The following is a 20199-nucleotide window of genomic DNA, read 5'->3' on the forward strand; positions in this document are numbered from 1 at the left end:
GACATAAACCTGAAAAGTGTATTATTCTACAATGCTAAATTGTTAAGATATGCATAACATGGTTACGGACACTACAGATTGTTGGCTTTTTAAGCTTTTGCCAAAAACCATCTCTCATGCAAAGCACTGAGGTCGCTCTGGAACTTTAATGGTACAGTTTGTGTGCGAACAATAATTATTGGGAATATTACAAAAAACAATTTTAACTGAATAAACTATAATTGTCTATGTATTATGGCCACATAATATAAAGTGTGTGTCTAATTTGGACCATTTAAACAAAACCACTGTTGTTAGTAATTTGGGAAAAAAATATTACAGAATCATATACTTCTTTACTGTTTTTGGTTTATTATTATTGTTGTTATTATTATTGTTATTATTATATTGAAAGTGAGTCAAAATAATATACATTTCATGCCTTCTGCCTTTATCCACAGTTTTCAGTTTGAGTAAAAATTACATCCACTTCTGTTTTTCCTGTTCATTTCATGCTCTAAGCTCTTAATGCACTTTACTATTTTTTTTTTTTTTGCGCCACAAATTCCAAATGAGCTGTGTCTCGGATACACTTTAAATTAGCCTTTTCCAAACCGATGTAAACAAAATGTTTGGGTTCAGTTTGACAAATATTTCCACCCAATTTTAATAAAAGGCTGATAAATGAGACCCATTATTAGTGAACGACATGCAGTAAGTCATCCATTTTAAGTGGTTCACATCAATAACGCTAGACGTTAAATGTCAGACGGATTGAATGTTAGCTGTCTTTAAAAAAAAAAAAACGTGTCATTGTGATGATCAAACTTCGTGATGTTGACTTGTAAATGATGGCACAGGAAGCTTTTTTGAGATTTTTCAATACTTTTAATGCACCCCTCAATTAGATTGAGACCTTGGGGGTCAGGCTCTCGCACATATACTTTGAGTGTCACAGTCATTAATGTGATTGCAATCAGGGAGAATAAAAGTTCCTTCTACTGTTGGAACAGAAAACTGATTTCCCCAGGGTTTGGAGTTAGAACTGAATGTCTTCAACAATTTTGTTCAAAATACACAACTATAGTAGGATAATACACAAATACTCACAGTAACTATATTCTCTATACTATTTGCGTGAAACATTTTTTTTATATAGTGGAACATGCACACTACATTTGTTCAGTCAGTCAAAGGTCTACAGTTTCAACTGTACCAAATGCTCTACCTTATTTTTTTTAATTAATATTATTTCATCACTCTCTTTTTATTCTTCATACCATTTCATGAAATCCCAATAACTTTCTGTTAGTCTTGTTTATTCTGTGCAGACTCTGGTCTCACACATCTCCACTGTAAATCTTACACCTCTCCCTTTCCTGCTTACCTTGCCTCTGTTTTTCACCCTCTCACTCTATCTATGACTCACAATGCTCCGAGATCGTGACAGGAGCGAGATTTCTGCCTGAAGAACTTTCCACCATCACGCTCTTTTTCTCTGGGATAGCGTGGTACAAGGTTGGACAGGAATCGCTTAGCCCGCGTGGTCATGCTCTCGCGGCGACCCCCAGTCGCACCTTCGGCACCGCTGGCCATCAGGGACCCCAGGCTCTCTCCTCGCGCTGCCCTCACAGTCATCTCCAGAAGCTCGGTGGTGCCATGGTCCAGAGATGCAGACAGCTCCACATAGGGAGACTCATAGAGAGCAGCGTTGGATTGAGCCTCTGTGAGACAAACAGAGCATTGTAAATTATACAGAAACACTTACAGTATATATTCACAAATTCAAGATATAGTTTGTTCTTTCAGTTCATGTATAAGCCTTTTTTTGTCTAGGTAAGTTGCAAGCCTGTTAAAAAGCAAAAATAACAAGAATATTTTGTCAATGTTGTGTGATTTTTTTTTTTTTTAAAAAGCTATCGTTCCCCCTCTCACAGTTTTATCACAATGGATCAATCAGCCTAGATTTAACTATCAATAGTATGTTGGTTAAGTTTTACTGTAAATGAAAAGGTAGCGTTATTATAAATAAATATTTTGGTCAATTTCTATAAGACTTTCTCTGCGTTATAAAAACAAAAAAAGGAGTTTAGCTTGAGGTCTACAGAGCAAAGTTACACACTAAGTCAGACACTAAAATTGCTTCAAAGGGGACTTTAAAGGCTTAGAACTGAATGCCGCCTTTTGATCTTCACGCTGTGGACAGCTGTGAAAAGACTGCACAAGCTCCTGTGGCACTTTTACTTTTGCACAGAGCCAGCCTTCGTGAAGACCTCTGTGTTTTTACACTAAAGCCCCCGTTCCCAGCCGGGAAAGCCGCCCAGCTGATGGATGTCATGAGGGACCAGTTCAAGGGAACATGCAGAAGCCGCTTTCCATGTTGGCCCCCCATTCCGCCTGCCGCCATCGCTCACCAGCCTCGTGCCCACATGACGGATGGGCACTGCCACCAGACCCTTCTTAAACATTTTTTTCCCCAATATTTCCCTTTTTCATAAGAATAACCTCGCCTGGGTCCATGTGTCTGTGGTGCCACCTGTGCGTCAAACCCGTTACAGCTTCCTCTAACAGCTACAAATAAATGTTTTTTTTTTTTTTTTATCATTTAATCTCTTTACCCTAAACTTTTTACTGGATAAATAAGAAACCTAAAATGTCCCTGACATCACCACAAAAGAAATAAATCACAAGTTGGAATAAAAAAAAAATAAAAAAAACCCTATTATTTAATTTTTACCGTAGCAATTAAATTACAATATCTAGTCAAATAGATTCAGAAAGATGCTTATAAGAACTCATGGATAAGCAAAGAACCAAAAGGGTGCAAATATGTTGCAGATCAGACTTCCCTACTATAATAAATTAATGCAATTAATTATAGTGAGATTGTTACAATCAGCTCAAATTTGTCAGCCTGGTGTAAAGCAAACAAAGTCACAAAAACATCACTTACACCATGTAAATACACATCCATCTGGCACAAGTCTTATTTTCAATTAAATAACATCCCCCTCTACTTTCTGTCATGCCAGCATAAAGTTACTTACCTTTACCGAATATTTCAAAATAACATGTTTTCATTATCATTTAATACACTCTTCATGAAGTACAGAGTCAGGGAGAGTAGTTCCTTCGGTACTGGCAGTTTAATCCTTAATAAAATTAAAGGTTAATATAACCAATAACCTACTTCAGCCTTTTGAATTAAGTGAAGAGATAATAAAATTCTCGAAAAATAATATTGAAACTTACAGTACAATATATTAAATCCAGATACAACAGTACCACTCTCTCTCATTTAAATATAAAAACCCACTTCTTCCCTCTGAATACTGACAAGAAAACAAGAATTCTGAACTGTAAATGTAAAAAAAAAAAAAACTTTTAAAGAAAAGAAAATTACAAATAATTTAGTCCTAAACTAACTTGTGTTCATTGTTTAAACATTGTGTCTCATTGTGCCAAATCCTCAACACTCCAGTCCAGTAGGTGGCGATATTGTACCAACCGCCCACAAACTTTAAAGAAGAAGTGATACTTATGCAAAATGTCAGTTTTTGCAGAAGATGGAAGCTGTTGGTATTTTCTGCGAAGGTTATGTTATATTTTTTAGGGATTGTCTTCAATTTTAGGCCATTTAGCATTTAAATGTTTGCCTAAATAATTTAGTGTAAGTTGGTTCTGAATAGAGAAAAACAACACTTAAATTAAGGCTTTAGTAGGTTCTGAAAAACAAGCACCTTTTCTGTTGGACCCTGTCGACAGCATTTGTTCATCTAAGAAGACCAACCCGGCCATATCTGGGGGCTCAGTAGCACCTTCACTGGTCAACACAATCCTCTCTCTTGTGCAGCTGAGAACGCTAGTAATAGTAAAGGGTTAGACATTGTCCTGTCCAGCTTTGTACCCCAAATACAAGGTTAATTAAAGTGGGCAAGGACATCAAGACCTCTGCCTTGCCCAAATGCCCTGTAGGCCCTGACATTTACATACTGTATCTGCCAAGAGCCCTGCCCTGGTCAACATCACTGAAAGCTCTGAATAAACTGTTTTTCATCCCTGAGTCTGAGTTCTGAAACCATGACCAGCATCTGTGCCTGCAAATAACAAAAACACATCTAGGCCCACTTATTGGTTCTATATGTCAGGGACCATGCATACATAAAGGATTGTGTCCCCGTAAAAATCCTGTCCTGCTTTCCATTCAGCTTTATGCGTTGCATATACAGTATGTTTTACGTTTCCGGTTGTATTCATGTGATGGTTGTTGATTAGTTATATCTATTGTTTGTGAGCCCTGTTTCTTCATTGTGATAAATGAAAGAAAGCACCTATCTGAAATCTGCTGGCGTTGGTATTTATCACCAGAAAATGCTGGCTCAGGTTATGAGAGGGAAAAAAAGAATGAATATTGACTGTTTTTTTTACCTTTGTATCTGCTATTACTCAAGGTTTCAGTATCTGTACTTTAAAAAGAAAAATCAACTTGTTTCTGTGCAAAATATTTTATGGATAAATAATAATTTAAAATGCTTTTACATAGTTTTGAGAAAAAAATTTAATTAAACCAAACTGATACAGAATATTTTGTTCAGGGTTCCATTGAGTCACAAGGGGTGTTAAAAAGATTTTTTGGCAAAAATATTTTTGTCGAAATTGTTTGAGTCATATTAGAGTGGATTCTCAGTGTAAATTTTATCCCCAAAACACTCTAACTCCAGCTTCCACAGTTGTGTTGCAATTGATAAACCAGTGCAGTTGTGACATCTTTATTCTAATTAATTATTTAATTTTTATGGTTAAGTTTGCAATTTATTATTAATAAAAATGTTTGTTTAAAACAGAAGCAAAAAGTTTAGAGTTTTGTTAGACACAAAATCTTTTTTATCTCACTATAATAGTACAGGTATGCAACGTTTAACCAACAGCTTTTCACACACACAGCGTGCATCTCATTTCTCAAATCGTTGTGCGTATTTTACGTTCTATAAAGCTATTTGTCTACTCCAGCACAGTGCTTACATTAGAGAATCCCATATTGCTTGGTTAAGTACATTACATAGTGTTTATAGAACTTCCAAATTACATACTGTCCTATTTCACAGAACATTTCCAGAACATTAAGTGACACATATTGTACCTTTCATTTATTGCAGCTGGTGTGAGTGCAATTTTAGTAGCAGAGTATAAATATCCATTTCTTGGCTTAAAAATTCTCTAAGAATGCTTTTAACACATTTAAACCACTCACTGAAGCTGCTGTTTTGCAGAGGAAGCATCTTCGCGTCACTGATCACATGACAAAAAGAAGTGATGCAATTGGCTCATCACAAAGTCACCAGCTTTTGCTCTTAGGCAAATAAAAAAAAGGTTAAATTGTGGTTTTTAAATTAAATGTTTTGTTAATGTATATATAGTATACAAGGTCGTGGGGAGCCTAAAGCCTATCCCAGGAGACTTATGGCACGAGGCAGGGTACACCTTGGACGGGGTGCCAATCCATCACAGGGCAAACACACATACATACCCACATCACATGCTCATTCACACACTACAGGCAATTTGGGAACGCCAATCATCCTAATCTGCATGTCTTTGGACTGTGAAAGGAAACTGGAGTACCCGAAAAAAAACCAAGAAGCACGGGGGAAAACATGCAAACTCCATGCACACAGACCGAGGTGGGAATCGAACCCAGAACCTGAAGGTGGATGAGGTGAGTAAACATTTAAAAATGGTTTTTAGCACGCCTGCTGTCAAACTGTTCAATGCTTTATGTTCATTATTATAATTATTATTATTATATTATACCAAATCAAGAATTATCGAGTTACTGTTTGATCGGCTCAACAATTTTACTTCGTGGCTCATGCAAGGACTTTTATTAAAAATTGCTTGCTTATGCAAGACATTTTAGTTATCTGTGTGCTTTCGTCATTCCATACAGTACATCTGGCCGTTGTTTGTGACTCTTCAGGCTATTCCTAAGACACAACGCTGAGGCTTACGATGCATCTTGAAGTGCTGAAATGATGTTTATTCTTTCAGTATGAAGATCCACCGCTTCCCAAAAGGATGCTCTCATACCCCAAAATAAATCTCGCCATGTCTGTCTAGCAGATTTTATTTTTAGATGACTTGATTGTCTGGTAGTCTGCTACCCATCATTCCATGTATCCAGAGACAACCTGCTCAGAAGTTACCTCTAAATGCTTTACAAGCATACTAGCCTGACTCCACTGGCTTTAATTGTTTTGGGTGCTTTTTATGATGAGAAAACCAGTGATATTGTAAGTAGTTTAGGAGCATGACAATTGTTCCGAGCCCCATGTTGTCTCTCTCCCTCTCTCTATCTCTCTCTGTGAGTCATCCTCACCTTGCCCTGAAAACACTACACGTTGAGAGCACGGTAATAGATCTGTGGCTTTCCAGGTGAAAAACCTCATTATAAAACTTCACCTCTACCTTCACACACACACACACACACACACACAAACAAGCACAAGACAATCTCGAATCTGTTATAAGGGGGAAAGAAAGAATGGTAGCTACTGTACATAAATCTAATGATCTAGACATCCCCTGAGAATATGATAGTTTCCTCCAAATGCAATTAACCCCAAATGTCATGCAACAAGCTGCAGGCGGAGTTTCAAGATTATACCAAGAATGTTGATACCGGAGTCTTCTAAATTAGACCGAAACGCAGACACGAGTCATCCCTCTTCCCTAATGAATGTGCACCCAATGAGGGCAAAATAGAGCCCAGATCATTCAGACTGCACAGCAGAAACAATCTGGAATCGTGTGTGGATAAAGATGCATAAAGACACAGGTGACCAGAGCAATATGTCTATTTGCATGAAAATCCTCCTAATAAATCCTCCCACGCAGAGTAGATCAGACTGTATATCCTGCTTTCACAAATCTGCCAATTTCCAAATCCTCCAGCTGGGTACATGACACACACACACACACACACTGAACATGCGCAAACAATAACAAGCATACACCAGTGCATGCACACAAACACACCCTAAGCCAAAGACAAGACGGAGAGAGAAAGTCTGTCTAAGGAAAGTGAAAGAGAGTCAATGCTCAGTAAAGAGTAGCAGCACGAACAGACCCCCAGGCATATGGGAGTACAGTAAATAAACCTAACCCACACAACAATGAAGATTAAGGCACTATGGCTACCAGGGATGCTTTGGCTGATACATTCGAACAGCTCTTCTTTTTGTTTTTCGATCAATCTTGCAAACATCTCCTTAAACTGTTGTGCTGTACTATTAAAACCATTTAACATGATCAAGTTCAAAGAAAAGCAGCAACATTTTATATCCAGTGCTTTTTATCCTGTAAACAATCCAAATTTTTATAAAGGTGGTAGAACTGTGCAATTGAATCAATGTACACTTTTTGATTTAGGCAAACGTACAAATATTAAATGATCCAAACAATACCGACATCTTTTAAAGAAATACAAACTGCATGCATCTCTTAAGAAGTCCTCATGTTTTGCAAGATTATCGCTAATTATTCTTTCGAGTTTATGCACAGTTTATGCAATGACGCCTCCCACTGGACTGGAGCCTGCATCGCCTGATCTTAGAAAATCAATGGATATCCTGTTGCCAACTTGCAAGAGATGCATCGTCTGTGGGAACTTTACAGACATCACAGAAACCCGACTCAGAGGTATTTCCACATCACCATGTACACTTCTGACCTCACTCCAAGACATTTCCACATGTTTGGGCCATTGAAGGAGTTTCTGGGAGGCCAGCATTTCTGGTCGGCCCTGCCAGACTGAGAAAACTTTCTAATTTAATAGTATCCAAGCACTAGTGAAACACTGGGATAAGTGCATTAGTGTAGGAGGGGATTATATAGAAAATCACGTATATCAATAAAACTTTTTCTTTCAATTTTGTTAGTTCACCTGGCTGATAATTCTGGTTCTATATACATTTAAAAAAGTATCCAAGCTTTAAACAAAAACAAAAACAAAAAACCTGCCTAACAGACTCAAATGAACATGCTGGTAAAAATGCTGAATTATATGGAAATTATATATATATTTTTTTGTACGCGTGTCTGCTTTTAATATATCGATTCGAGTTTAAAATTCAGAATAATAAATCTATACACTGACATGCGCAAGTATCATTTTACCAAGTTACCATATCTTGAATCTGATCAAATTACATTGTATTCAGTATTTCTTATTATGAAATTACAATAAACCAAATTAAGAGACAACTTTGCTTCTTTCTAGAAATGTAAGCCTGAAAAGAGCAAAACAATCTGATCACTATAGTAAATTATGTCTAGTAATAGGTTTATTATATTATATGTGGTTTATTTTAACCATAAAATAAGCTTTAAAGGACATTCTTTAAAATGTTGAATGCTTTAAATATTAAGGTTGCGGAAACAGATTCTTTTAAACTTAGACTTTATACGTAGGCACGCTGTCAAGCAACATTTTTTCTAATTTCCATCCAAACAGGAGTAATTGTTCTGCAGGGGAATCTGCAGTAATTATGCTTGATTGGCGTGGATTTAAATTACTTCTCTGACAAGTGCTTCAATTTTGTCTATGTTATGTCATTTTGCATGTTTAACCAGTACTTGTTTTGATTTGCCTTTTTTTATCAAGTCACTAGTAAAATTCTATTATGTCATCTTCTCATGTAAAACATCCATCAGAAAGAGCTTAAGATAAGCCTCAACTGTCTTATCTTTAACAATAATTAGTTAATTTAACAATTCAGCAGTTAGAAGGCCTGGTCTAGGGGACGTACCCTCCGTGCTGACCTCTCGTGAGCGGACCAAGTCGCTCTTGTTGCCCACAAGGATGATGGGAGTTTGAGGTTGGTTTTCCCTGAGGAGGAGGCGGAGCTGAGCCGTGCGGTGAAAGCTGCGTCGGTCTGTCACCGAAAACACCAACACACAGACTTCACACACCAGCGTGGACAGATCCTGTCAGACACAAAAAAGCAAGCAGTTATACTCTTGACTGGTTAATCTGATTACAGTTATCATTTTTTTGGAATAGCTGATATACTGTGAAGTGGATCCAGACCACTACTTCAACAGCAGTCAATAATTACAATGCCTGACAATTTGTTTTATATTGTTCATGTCGGTCGCATGGTGGCTTAATGGATAGCACTGTCACTCTGCACCTCCAGGTCCAGGGTTCGAATCCTGCGTCTGGTCTGTGTGCATCAAGTTTGTATGCTCTCCATAGAGGTTTTTTTCTGGGTTCTCTGGTTTCCTCCCACAGTCCAAGAACATGCAGATTAGACTAACTGGCATTTCCAATTTGCCCATAGTGTGAATGTTGACTGGAAGTCCTACCACGGTCGTACAAATTTTAAAGCATGAAATGTACCAGTTGTCTCTGATAAATGTAAACCAGGCACTATATCAACTGAACTGGCACTGGAGAGCATGCATGGAGAAGAGCAATACCTGCACCATATGTTTAAGTGAACAAGCAGATGTTCATGATTTCCAAACAACTACAGATGGCACCACTGGAATCTAAACAGGTGATAACCATGAAGCCATTGTGCCGCAGAGTAGTGGATTAAGAAGTTTTAAACTTTTTATATCCTTTTGCGGTAGCCACAGTATGTTCAAAATCTTCTTCTTTGTCTTTCGACTGTTCCCTTTCAGGGGTTGCCTTCATGTCCTCTTTCACCACGTCCACAAATCTTCTTCTTGGTCTTCCTCTACACGTCCTGCCTGGCAGGTCCAACCTCAGCATCCTTCTACCAATATGCTACACAATCTCTCCTGTCCAAACCACTGGACAGGTCAATCTGGCTCCTCTGTCTTTGTCTCCAAAACATTTCACATGGGTTGTCCCTCTGATGGACTCATTATTTATCCTATCCATCCTTGTCACTCCCAAAGAGAACCTCAAGGTCTTCATCTCTGCTACCACCAGCTCTGCCTCCTGTCTTTTCTTCAGTGCCATTGTGTCTAAGCCGTAGAGCTTTGCGCGTCTTACCACTGTCCTGTACACCTTTCCTTTTATTCTCACTGATACTCTTCTGTCACATAACACACCTGACACTTTTCTCCACCCTTTCCAACTTGCCTGTACCCGCCTCTTCATCTCCTTTCCACACTCTCCGTTTCTCTGGATAGTTGATTTTACCTCTGCTCCCTGTAGCCTCACCATTCCACTTGGGTCCTTCTCATTCACACACATTTATTCTGTCCTGCTATGACTAACCTCAATTCCCCTGCTTTCCAGAGCGTACCTCCACCTCTCTAGATTTTTCTTTACCTGTTTCCTTCTCTCGCTACAAAGCACAATGTCATCTGCAAACATCTTAGTCCATAGAGACTCCGACCTCATCTTTCTATTTGTTTATCACTATAGCAAACAAGAAGGGGCTCAGAATCGATCCTTGATGCAGACTCTCCTCCATCTTGAACTCTTCTGTTACACCTACAGCACATCTCACTAAATCTACAAAGACACAATGAACTCCCTATTACCTTCTCTGTACTTCTCCATCAGCATCTTCAAAGCAAATACTGCATCTGTTGTATTCTTTCTAGGCATGAAATCATATTGCTACACACAAATGCTTATCTCTGCCCTTAACCAAGCTTCCACTACTCTTTCCCAGAGCTTCATGGTATGGCTCATCAGCTTTAGTTCTTTGTAGTTGCCACAGCTCTGCACATCCCCCTTGTTCTAAAGGATCGGCACCAATACACTTCCCCTCCAATCCTCTGGGATCTTCTTACTCTCCAAAATCCACAGATATGTCATCAAAACCAACTGCCTTTCTACTCTTTACCTTCTTTAATGCCTGCCTTACCTCATTCTTACTGATTTTTTGTTACTTCCTGCTCCACAACAGTCACCTCGTCTACTCTTTGTTCTCTTTCATTTTCCTAATTCATCAACCCTTCCATTTTCCCTTCCACCTCCTGACACCTGTCAGTACATTTCCATCACTCTAACATGCTGCACATCCTTTCCATCTCCATCTCTTTACCTCGCCATCCTGTACAGATCCACCTCTCGCTCCTCACTGTCCAATCTAGCATACAAGTCCTCATATGCTCTTTGTTTGGCCTTTGCCACATCTATCTTCACCTTACACTGCCTCTGTCTTTACTTCTGCCCGCTCTCTTAAGTCTTCTCAGTGTGCCACTTCTTTTTAGCTAGCCTCTTTCTCTGTATATACTCTCAGACTTTCTTGTTCCACCATCAAGTCTCTTTCTCCACTTTTCCCTTTCCTGATGATACATCAAGATACCCCTCCTACCGATCTTCCTGATCACCTGGCTGTACAGTAGTTGTCCAGTCAACTGAAAGCACCTCCTGACCACCTAGAATCTGCCTCAACTCCTCCCTGAAAACTATCTTCCTTTTCCAACTTCCACCACTTTGTCCTCTTCCTTTGTCCTCTTCAACTTCCTCACTACCAGGTTCATTTTACACACCACTCTCCACTACTAATACTTTGCAGTCACTGATCTTCTTCAAATTACAATGTTAACACAAGATGTAGTCCACTTGAGTGCCTCTGCGTCCGCTTTTATATGTCACTCTACAATCCTGCCTCTTCTGGAAGAAAGTCTTCACTACTGCCATTTCCATCCTCTTTGCAAAGTCCACCACCATCTGTCCTTCTGCGTTCCTGTCCTGAAGACCAAACCTGCCATCATATTCTTATCACCACTGTCCCCTTCCCCAACATCACCAATTACCAATCTCTCACTCCTGGGGATGCTCTGCATTACTTCATTTAACTCACTCCAGAATTTCTCCTTCTTTTTTAACTCACATCCTACCTATGAGGCATAATCACTAACAACATTGAACATCACACCATTATTTTCCAGCTAAAGACTCATCAACCTGTCTGATACTCTGTTTACCTCCAATACAGTTACAAACTCCTAATTCAGGGCAACTCCTACTCCATTTATTTTTTTATCCACATCATGGTAAAAAAGCCTTGCTACCTTTTCACCTGGTCTCCTGGACACACAGTATATCCTTCGTCTTCCTTCTTTGCATCATGTCAACCAACTCTCTTGCCTTCTCTGTCAAAGTCCCAACATTTAAAGTCCCTACTGTCACTCCTAAACTTTTGCCTTTCTTTCTTTCTTTCTTTCTCTCTGCCTACAAACATGTCTTCCTCCTCTCCTTCTTAGACCAACAGTAGTCCAATTTCCACGAGCACCCTGTAGAACAGCACTGGTGGTGGTCGTTGTTAACCAGGGCCACCGATGCAGTATGGAAGTCATTTCAATGATTTGGTTTGGCAAATGTTTTACGAGGGATGCCCTTTCTGCCACAACCCTCTGCATTTATCCAGACTTGGGAATGGAACAAAAAGACTGGATTGTGCCCCACTGTGGTTGCATTTACAGTATGTTAAAAATAATGAACGTATTTAGTAATGGAAATCTTTTAATATGCATTTGCATTTTGGTGGTGTTTTTTTCAGTGTCAGTATCAATTTATATATTTTATAAACTTAGTTCAGAATAAATAAAAGTAAATGTAACCAGCTGTGGTAATGTCATATGTAATAACTCAATAATTATAGTAGAAATGACTGAATTAATTTAGCAAGTTAGTGCTGAGGCAGACATCTCATAAGTCTTCAGTCAAGAAAATTTCCTCTACTTACAAATGACATTCTTTGTAAGACATGTACTGGAAAGCAATTAAGTTTCTTGCAAACTGCTATTTATCTGGTATTCTATGTTATACTTATAGCAAATGTGCTGTTCATATACACTGCCTGGACAAAAAAAGAAAAAAATCGCCCACGCTAAGATTTTGATGATCGCCTTTAGCTTTGTGTGCAATGTAGTGGCCAATTCATGTGTGAAAATGATTCCTCATGCTCCTAGAAGCACATCACAGTTAGGCTATATTCACATTACAAGTCACATTGCTTAATTTTATCCCACCAGATCAGATTTGAATGTCATGATGGTTCACATTGTGACTATAATCAGATTCTAATGTGAACATGTCTGTCCTTGGAAATGATAAACATGTGCACATCGATATGTCTTCGTTCACACCATCTGCGTTAAAACATGTCATGAGTTTGTGTGACCACTAATTCATTTTAGCAAAATTATGCTCAGGATTTTACTCTGGAGGACGGCAAGTAGTTAGTCAGCTGGAATTGTTGAGATCCAGAAGAAGGATGAAAGCCAGAAGCCTCGCTTTATCTGTTTACTACTGGTTCGATTTCATGCCCTGCACTGCTGCTGCAATCCACGCATGCGCAGAGGCAAAAAGTCACATGAAAAAGTGATCTGTCTTGTCTCATTCAGGTCAAATGGCAGAGTATTCGATATGTATCCGATCTTGGACCACAAAAGTGGCTCAGATGTGATCAGAAAAACATCAGATTTGTGCGTTTAGACAAAAACCAAACAATCAGATCTCTGTCACATTGGGATAAAAAACTGGAATTGACCCACTACAGGCTGGTAATTTGAATGTAGCATTAGAGTTCTGGAATATGTCAACTTTATACAGGACTGTAGATGTGATAACCTGGTTATTCACATAAGGATATCTCTGACCAACTGAAGCAGCCCCAGATCATAATGCTGCCTCCTGAGGCTTGTACAGTCACTTCATGTGCTTCCCTTCTTATGCTGAAGTGCCAATCGCTCTGGAATAGGATTAATCTGAACTCATCAGACCACATGACCATTTTCATTGCTCACATTGTTTGTATGGAAATGCTCTTACTTTCACTATTGAATATAGCTCTGGTCTCTACTGTCCATTTTTATGATGCCTCATCAGTTTTTTTCCCCCAACCAAAACTTCCAAAACATTGATGGTTCAGCACTATGATTCCAGGTCTCAATAATGCATAATACAGTTCTTCACTTAGGTCCAATAATTTTTTAAACTTCTTAGTTGTTTCTTTTTTTAAGCATGCTGGTCCATACAGTGCATTTGGAAAGTATTAAACGGTCCCACAGCAAACATTACATGTGAGAGCACAAACCAAGCCATGAGGTCCAGGAAATTGTCTGTAGACATTTGGGAAGAATTTGTATCAAGGTACAGATGTGTGGAAGGAGTACCGAAAGGTACAGAGACATTTCTGCAGCATTGATGTCCCAATGAGCACAGTGGCCTCCATCATCCATAAATGGAAGAAGTTTCTAAGTCAGGGAGGTGACCAAGAACTCAATGGTTACTCTGAATGAGCTCTAGTGTTTCTCTGTGGAAAGAGGAGAACCTTTTAGAAGAACAACCATCTCTGCAGCGCTCCACCAATCAGGCTTTTAAGGTAGATTGGAGTTTGCCCAAAGGCACCTAAAGGACTCTCAGACCATGAGCTGATGAAACAAAAATTGACCTTTTTTGCCTGAAAGTTGGGCATCATATCTGAAGAAAACCACCATACCTACAGTGTAGGCAGCATCATCATGTGGGGATGTTTTTCAGCGGCAGGAACTGTGAGATTAGTCAAGATCGAGGGAAAGATGAATGCAGCAATGTATAGAGACATACTTGATGAAAATCTGCTCAAGAGTGCTCTGGACCTCAGACTGGGGAAATGGTTCATCTTCTAACAGGACAATGACTGTAAGCACACAGACAAAATAACAAAGAAGTGACTGTGAATGTTCTTGAGTAGCCCAGCCAGAGCCCAGACGTGAACCTGAGCCTGCAATGAAGAATGGGAGAAACTGTCCGAAAATAGGTTTGCCAAGCTTACAGCATCATACTCAAAAAGGACTTAATTAAGGCCATGGTACTTCAACACAGTATTGAGCAAAGGCTGTGAATAGATATTTTCAAAGATTCCAAATAAACTTCTTTCAGGTTGTCATTATGAAAAGAGGAAAATAATAAATTTAAGACTGCAACATAACAAAACGTAGAATACTTTCAGGATGCACTGTATATTGTAGGTCTTCTGTGTATATTGTAGGTTCATGTGTGCTAGGTCTATACAGCATTATCTAATGCCCAATCCCGGCATGTGTCCTTTTGCTTTACCACTGTCGCACACATTTGCCACTGACCTTTATTCTTTTAAGCATGTTTTCCTTCAATGCTTTCAACTTCCTGCAGAGAAAAATGTCATTACAGGGCCTACAGAGCGAACGTGCTGTTTTAACTTTTCCATTCATGAGCGCTGCAACATCCCACTAACCAAAACATCCATGGAAATAATACATATATTATAAGAGCCACAAGACAAGCAATACTAGCTGAGAATTCTTTTCTACCACAGCTTTTTTCCCCCAAGCTCAGCCACAATATTAAAGTGACTTTACATTTCTAAACATATCACTTTATGATAATCCAAAATTCTAGAATGCTTATTTTACATGCATAAGAGCTATTAGGGAGAATTTATTGAATTTATGTCCAGCATGTTGGCCAGCATGGAGTGTGTATATACACACCCACACTAATATACACAGGTTGTATATGGCCATATACATGGTATATCTTCATGAATTCATTCATTAATTAATGATTAATGACTGAGCCAGGCATCTGTGAAATTCTGGTGAATACCCCATATGACAAATCTCTCAAAATGATCAACCATGTGACTGGCTTTAAACGTTTAATATGCCAGTCATAAGCAAACCAAAATATTTATTGTAAGACCACAGGAAGCTCATACCTACAGAGGAAGCAACTGATTTAACAATCTCACCTGTCTCCAGTTATCAAAGATAAAGACGGTGCTCTCCTCGTTGTCCACGGTAACCGTGCGAACGTAGCCCTCGCCTGCGAGATACACACAGACACACAAACATCCGTGACCCAAGAGACAACAGCTCCTGAGAGACTGGTGTTTTTTTTTTTATTTTTCTCTCTCTAGGTGCTTATGCAACTGCAGTAAGACCCCCACTGAGGACAAATAAACAGCTTAGGCTGTTCTCTGCTATACAATGTTAACTATCAAGGGCATGCTTCTGGTCTCTATTTACCTAGCGGTTGGGAAGCGCATTAAAAAAGCATCTGTTTTGAAAAAAATTACTTCCATAGATAGACATTAGTCTGGCATCTAGTGGAGTGCGGCCTCTTTTGGTTTCATCATCATCACCATCATCATCATCATGATTATCAGCATCACTATTAAGATGGCAATTTAGACACCCAGGATAAATCTAGAGGTCCTGGTAAATCACATAAGTAAAAAAAAAATAAAAATGATTTTAAATCTAATATTAAATTGTATCGAGTTCTTGGGCATCTAAAGTAAAACACCACAGGTATTAGATTTTAAGGATCTACAGTTATACTCTTTACTGTATAACATACTAGACAGGACACAATGCCACAATGTTATATAAGAGGCAGGAAACGTACAGAGTCAATATAAAGTCTAGAGTCAATAAAAAGTCAGTTAATATTTGGACCTAATGTGTAATTTTTTAAAAATCTGAACATTATTGAGATAAAAAAAGCATTGTTTTAATAATGGTCAACTTATTGTCCAGCATCAAGCAAATGACTCAATGAATATTTTTGAGTTAGGAGCTGTCGAACACATTATTAAAGCATGGAAGGATTGTGCCGAACAGTCATTTCCCATCAGTCACCTGCAACAAGAACCACTTGTTGGTGAAGCTTATTGGGGGAAAAGGCATATTTCAGGATTTTCAGTGAAAGAGTGGTCCTGATAACACGCGGAATCATTTTCCACCACATTGTGTGCCGTAATCAAGTCTAAAGGCCATTGAGTGAAATATTGGAGTGTATGACTTTATTTTAGGGCCAGGCAGTTTATATAAAAAACTGAACCGCTAAAATTAGTCATAAATTGCCTCTGTTTGCAATCACAACGAAAAAATGTGTGTTCTCTCTAAAACAGTAAACAGTAGAACATCATACTTATTCTCATCCAGTAACTTTACAGCATGATTATGGTACATGCTATTTATATATACTGTAGATGGGAGATATCGTTCAGCCCTAGATTTGTTCTTAGTTTATGCACTATCATAGTAAATCGATCTACCATCCGAGTCCACAGATGCAGTTCTGTCTATTTCCCCGGCGAGGGCGATGGCGAGCGACGTTTTCCCCACTCCGTTCTGGCCAAGCAGGGCGATCCGGAACGGTCCTCCCAGTTTCTCTTCCGCATCAGCACCCGCAGCCTCATCCTGAGCTGGGACAAAGTTAACCGGAGGAGGCGATGTTGCTTCGGTTACTCCGATCCCTGTCGTCCATTCCGAGTCATCGTTGACTGCTTCTTCTCTTCGCAGCTGATATTTGAATGGAACCGGAGTGCTTCCCCTACGAAGTGGTGGGGCGCTGGACAGAGTCATGCTACGCAAAATAAAAAAAGGAAATGAAAAAGGAAAAGCTGTATGAAATTACATAAATTTCAAGAGTAGAAATATATGCACGAAAAAGCACGCCAATGCAAAATAGCGCCAACGCTATTGAGATTGTATCACTGTCCAACTCCATTGTTGTTTCAGATTTTTATTTCTTTTCACATTGTTTCTTTGAACAGTTATTGCTGAACTGTATCTGCTACTTATAATGGTTCTAATCCAAGGTGCTGTTCGTTAATTGGTGATTTTTGTGGCTGGTAACTCTAAATGAATCTCTGCAGCAGAGAGCCAGTTTCATCGTGGTATTTGAAGGGTTTTGCAAATGCACTTGACAATACTGTTCTTGCAAGAACTGTTCCAGAAAGGCTGACCTTCATGTCTTAAAATAGTAGCTGACTGTTGTTGTTGCTACAAATATGCATATATACATATAAGTTCATTTCCAGTCAGTTAGTTTTCCCCCTAATGTGTCCTCAGATAAGAAGATATGACCCCCCTGGCTTGTTGCTCAGTTCTGCTCTTCACTAAAGGGGCGAGGCTCAGCAGTGTCTCATTTACATAGACTCTAAAATGGCACATTTACAAGACTAGTGTAACAGATGGACTTTTTTGGTAAGAAAAAATGAGGCATATATCAGCTGCAGCAATAACACGCTTATTTCACAAGAAATCTTTAAAGAAAAGAGTTTATGATGGATATCAATATCAGTTCATCTTTATGGTTGCATAATCCTTATTGAAAAAGCTAAAGCAGGATTTTGTCATCTGTACGTCCTACTGTAGTACTGTATCAGTAACTTGGAATCTTTGTAGATATAAAAGCCATTGGCTTAGCACAAGTGTGCACATGTGCTTGTTTGGATTTTTAGAGCAAACCCCCATGTAAGTCAATTCAGAAAACGAAAAAAAAAAAGGCCAGTAACAGCTCAGCATCATTATGTGCTTTTGGAGAAAAACCTCAGTAATGCTAAAATACTAACCGGTGGTGCCTTTTTTAGTGTGGTGTGATTTATTAAAGGGATGAAACGTGAATTTTGGGGGCATTTCTGATAGACATTACATGCACTGGTGTTTCAGATGGTTCTTCATTTATCATACAGTATCATACACCACTCTGGAGGTGGAGCTTTGTACAGAAAAAAAGCTATCATTATATATATACACACACAAAGCTGATTGAACTTCAATGATGTGACCATGCTTTAATCTGCAGTTTAATCATGCTCAGTTTTAATCGTGTTCCACATATCTTCCTGGTTATTTAAGAAAAAGTCACAATTGCACCTTTAAATGTCAGAAAACGTCTACACAGCAGGCACCACAGCTCTGCTCATGCTGTGCTATAATGGATGATTTCCTCAGACTATTCACGGTTGAGTGGCACGACAGAGATGCTGCATGGGAATAGGTTGCCATCATGTCTGGTACATTGCATGTACTGTAACTCAGCATTAAAGCCAGCACAGATTTGGCCTGACGCTATGAGGATTTCGGATTCCGATTAGTATCAAGTCCTAATTAAGATTAAGATGATTGGTGCATCTTAAATTAATTTATTTTTGTCCATGTTGATCTTTATCCTGTATACAGAGTCACGGGGGCTTGGAGCCTATCCCAGGTGACTTAGGGCACGAGGCGGGGTACACCCTGGATGGGGTGCCAATCCCAATGTTGTGCAGCATTTAAGTAAGTAGTGTAAAGTAAGCTTTAATATTTAGATCAAAATTAAGTATCATATTAGAAATCAAGTTTTAAAAAATGGCCTTCCCTTGGGCTGATATTTAAGGTTCAGATGCAACGTCCAAAAAATCAGCTTCAACACAGGACACAGCTGCAGCATGGATCATGTCATCTCTGTATGTTACATGTGATCCTGACACACCTCTCTAATCCATCCTGATGCGCCTGGAGCTTCTGCCTTTGTGGCTCACCTTCTGTTACTGTACTGTTACTCTCACATGCACACTATAGGTTACAGACCTGTAGTCATAATCACTGTCCTGTCCTCATCCCATGATACAGAACATCTATCCTTTCTACACACTGACTAGCCGGGTTTATAATTGCACTAGACGAGGATCTATGGAGATTTTCTTTTCTTGCCACATCCTGAATCCTGCTGAGATCTAAACCTACATCTGGATTTCCATAAAGGTGTTTAAAAGATTTTTCTGTTGTTGGTTATAGGACAAAGAATTACAAGGACAGATAGAAAGCGAGACAGTTCTGGTTAAATAAATTAATAATAAAAAAATAAACAAAAAAGATTTATTAGTTCTAAATACAGTATTCACGCAAGATGTAACCTCATAACTGGAAAGAAGAGACATCCAGGCATTTTGGCATTTAATCTTTTAATTAAATAATGAATGAATTAATTCTCTCTAACAAATAATAGTGGCCACCTTCCCAAAAACTTCACCTCTCTAACCTCAACTTCACCACTATCTATGCAAGAAATGTTCACTATTATTATTTTTGCATATTATTATTCTTTCTTCCTTTTTCTTTTTTTTTTTTTTATATAAGAAGTCTACAAATCCATGAGCTGTTGTTAAAACTCTCCTACCTCGACCCAGGATCTCCAAAACACCCATCAGAGGGATGCTCTCGGAGCGCGCGCGTCTCTCTCTCTCCGTCTTGCGCTTCAGTTTGGAGCGCGTCGCGCGCGCTTCCCGCCCTATAATCACGCGCGCTCCCGCAGGCGCGCACACGCCCACTCCTGGCTCCTGGATCCACCTGATCCGCGCTCACGACTCGCCGCATCACCTCTCTCTCTTTCTCTCTCTTTCTCTCTCTCTCTTTCTCTCAGTAAAGGAAAAATATTACTTATTTTACTGTAAAAAAGAAAAAAACCATTGAACTAAAATTTCTAGT

The 20199-nt window shown here is 39.0% G+C and overlaps 1 protein-coding gene across 1 annotated transcript; it reads right to left on the reverse strand.

Annotated features, from left to right (window-relative positions):
- Nucleotides 1-858: 858 nt before the first annotated feature.
- Nucleotides 859-19965, reverse strand: LOC128514015 (GTP-binding protein REM 2-like). The gene is made up of 5 exons (XM_053487637.1): nt 19892-19965; nt 17001-17311; nt 15690-15763; nt 8787-8964; nt 859-1703 (listed from the first exon to the last, which is right to left on the reverse strand). The coding sequence occupies exons 2-5, from the start codon at nt 17308-17310 to the stop codon at nt 1405-1407; spliced, it is 861 nt and encodes a 286-aa protein (XP_053343612.1). The 5' UTR covers nt 17311; nt 19892-19965; the 3' UTR covers nt 859-1404.
- Nucleotides 19966-20199: the final 234 nt, after the last annotated feature.

This window comes from Clarias gariepinus, chromosome 2 (assembly GCF_024256425.1).
Source record: "Clarias gariepinus isolate MV-2021 ecotype Netherlands chromosome 2, CGAR_prim_01v2, whole genome shotgun sequence".
NCBI classification, from domain to species: Eukaryota; Metazoa; Chordata; class Actinopteri; order Siluriformes; family Clariidae; genus Clarias; species Clarias gariepinus.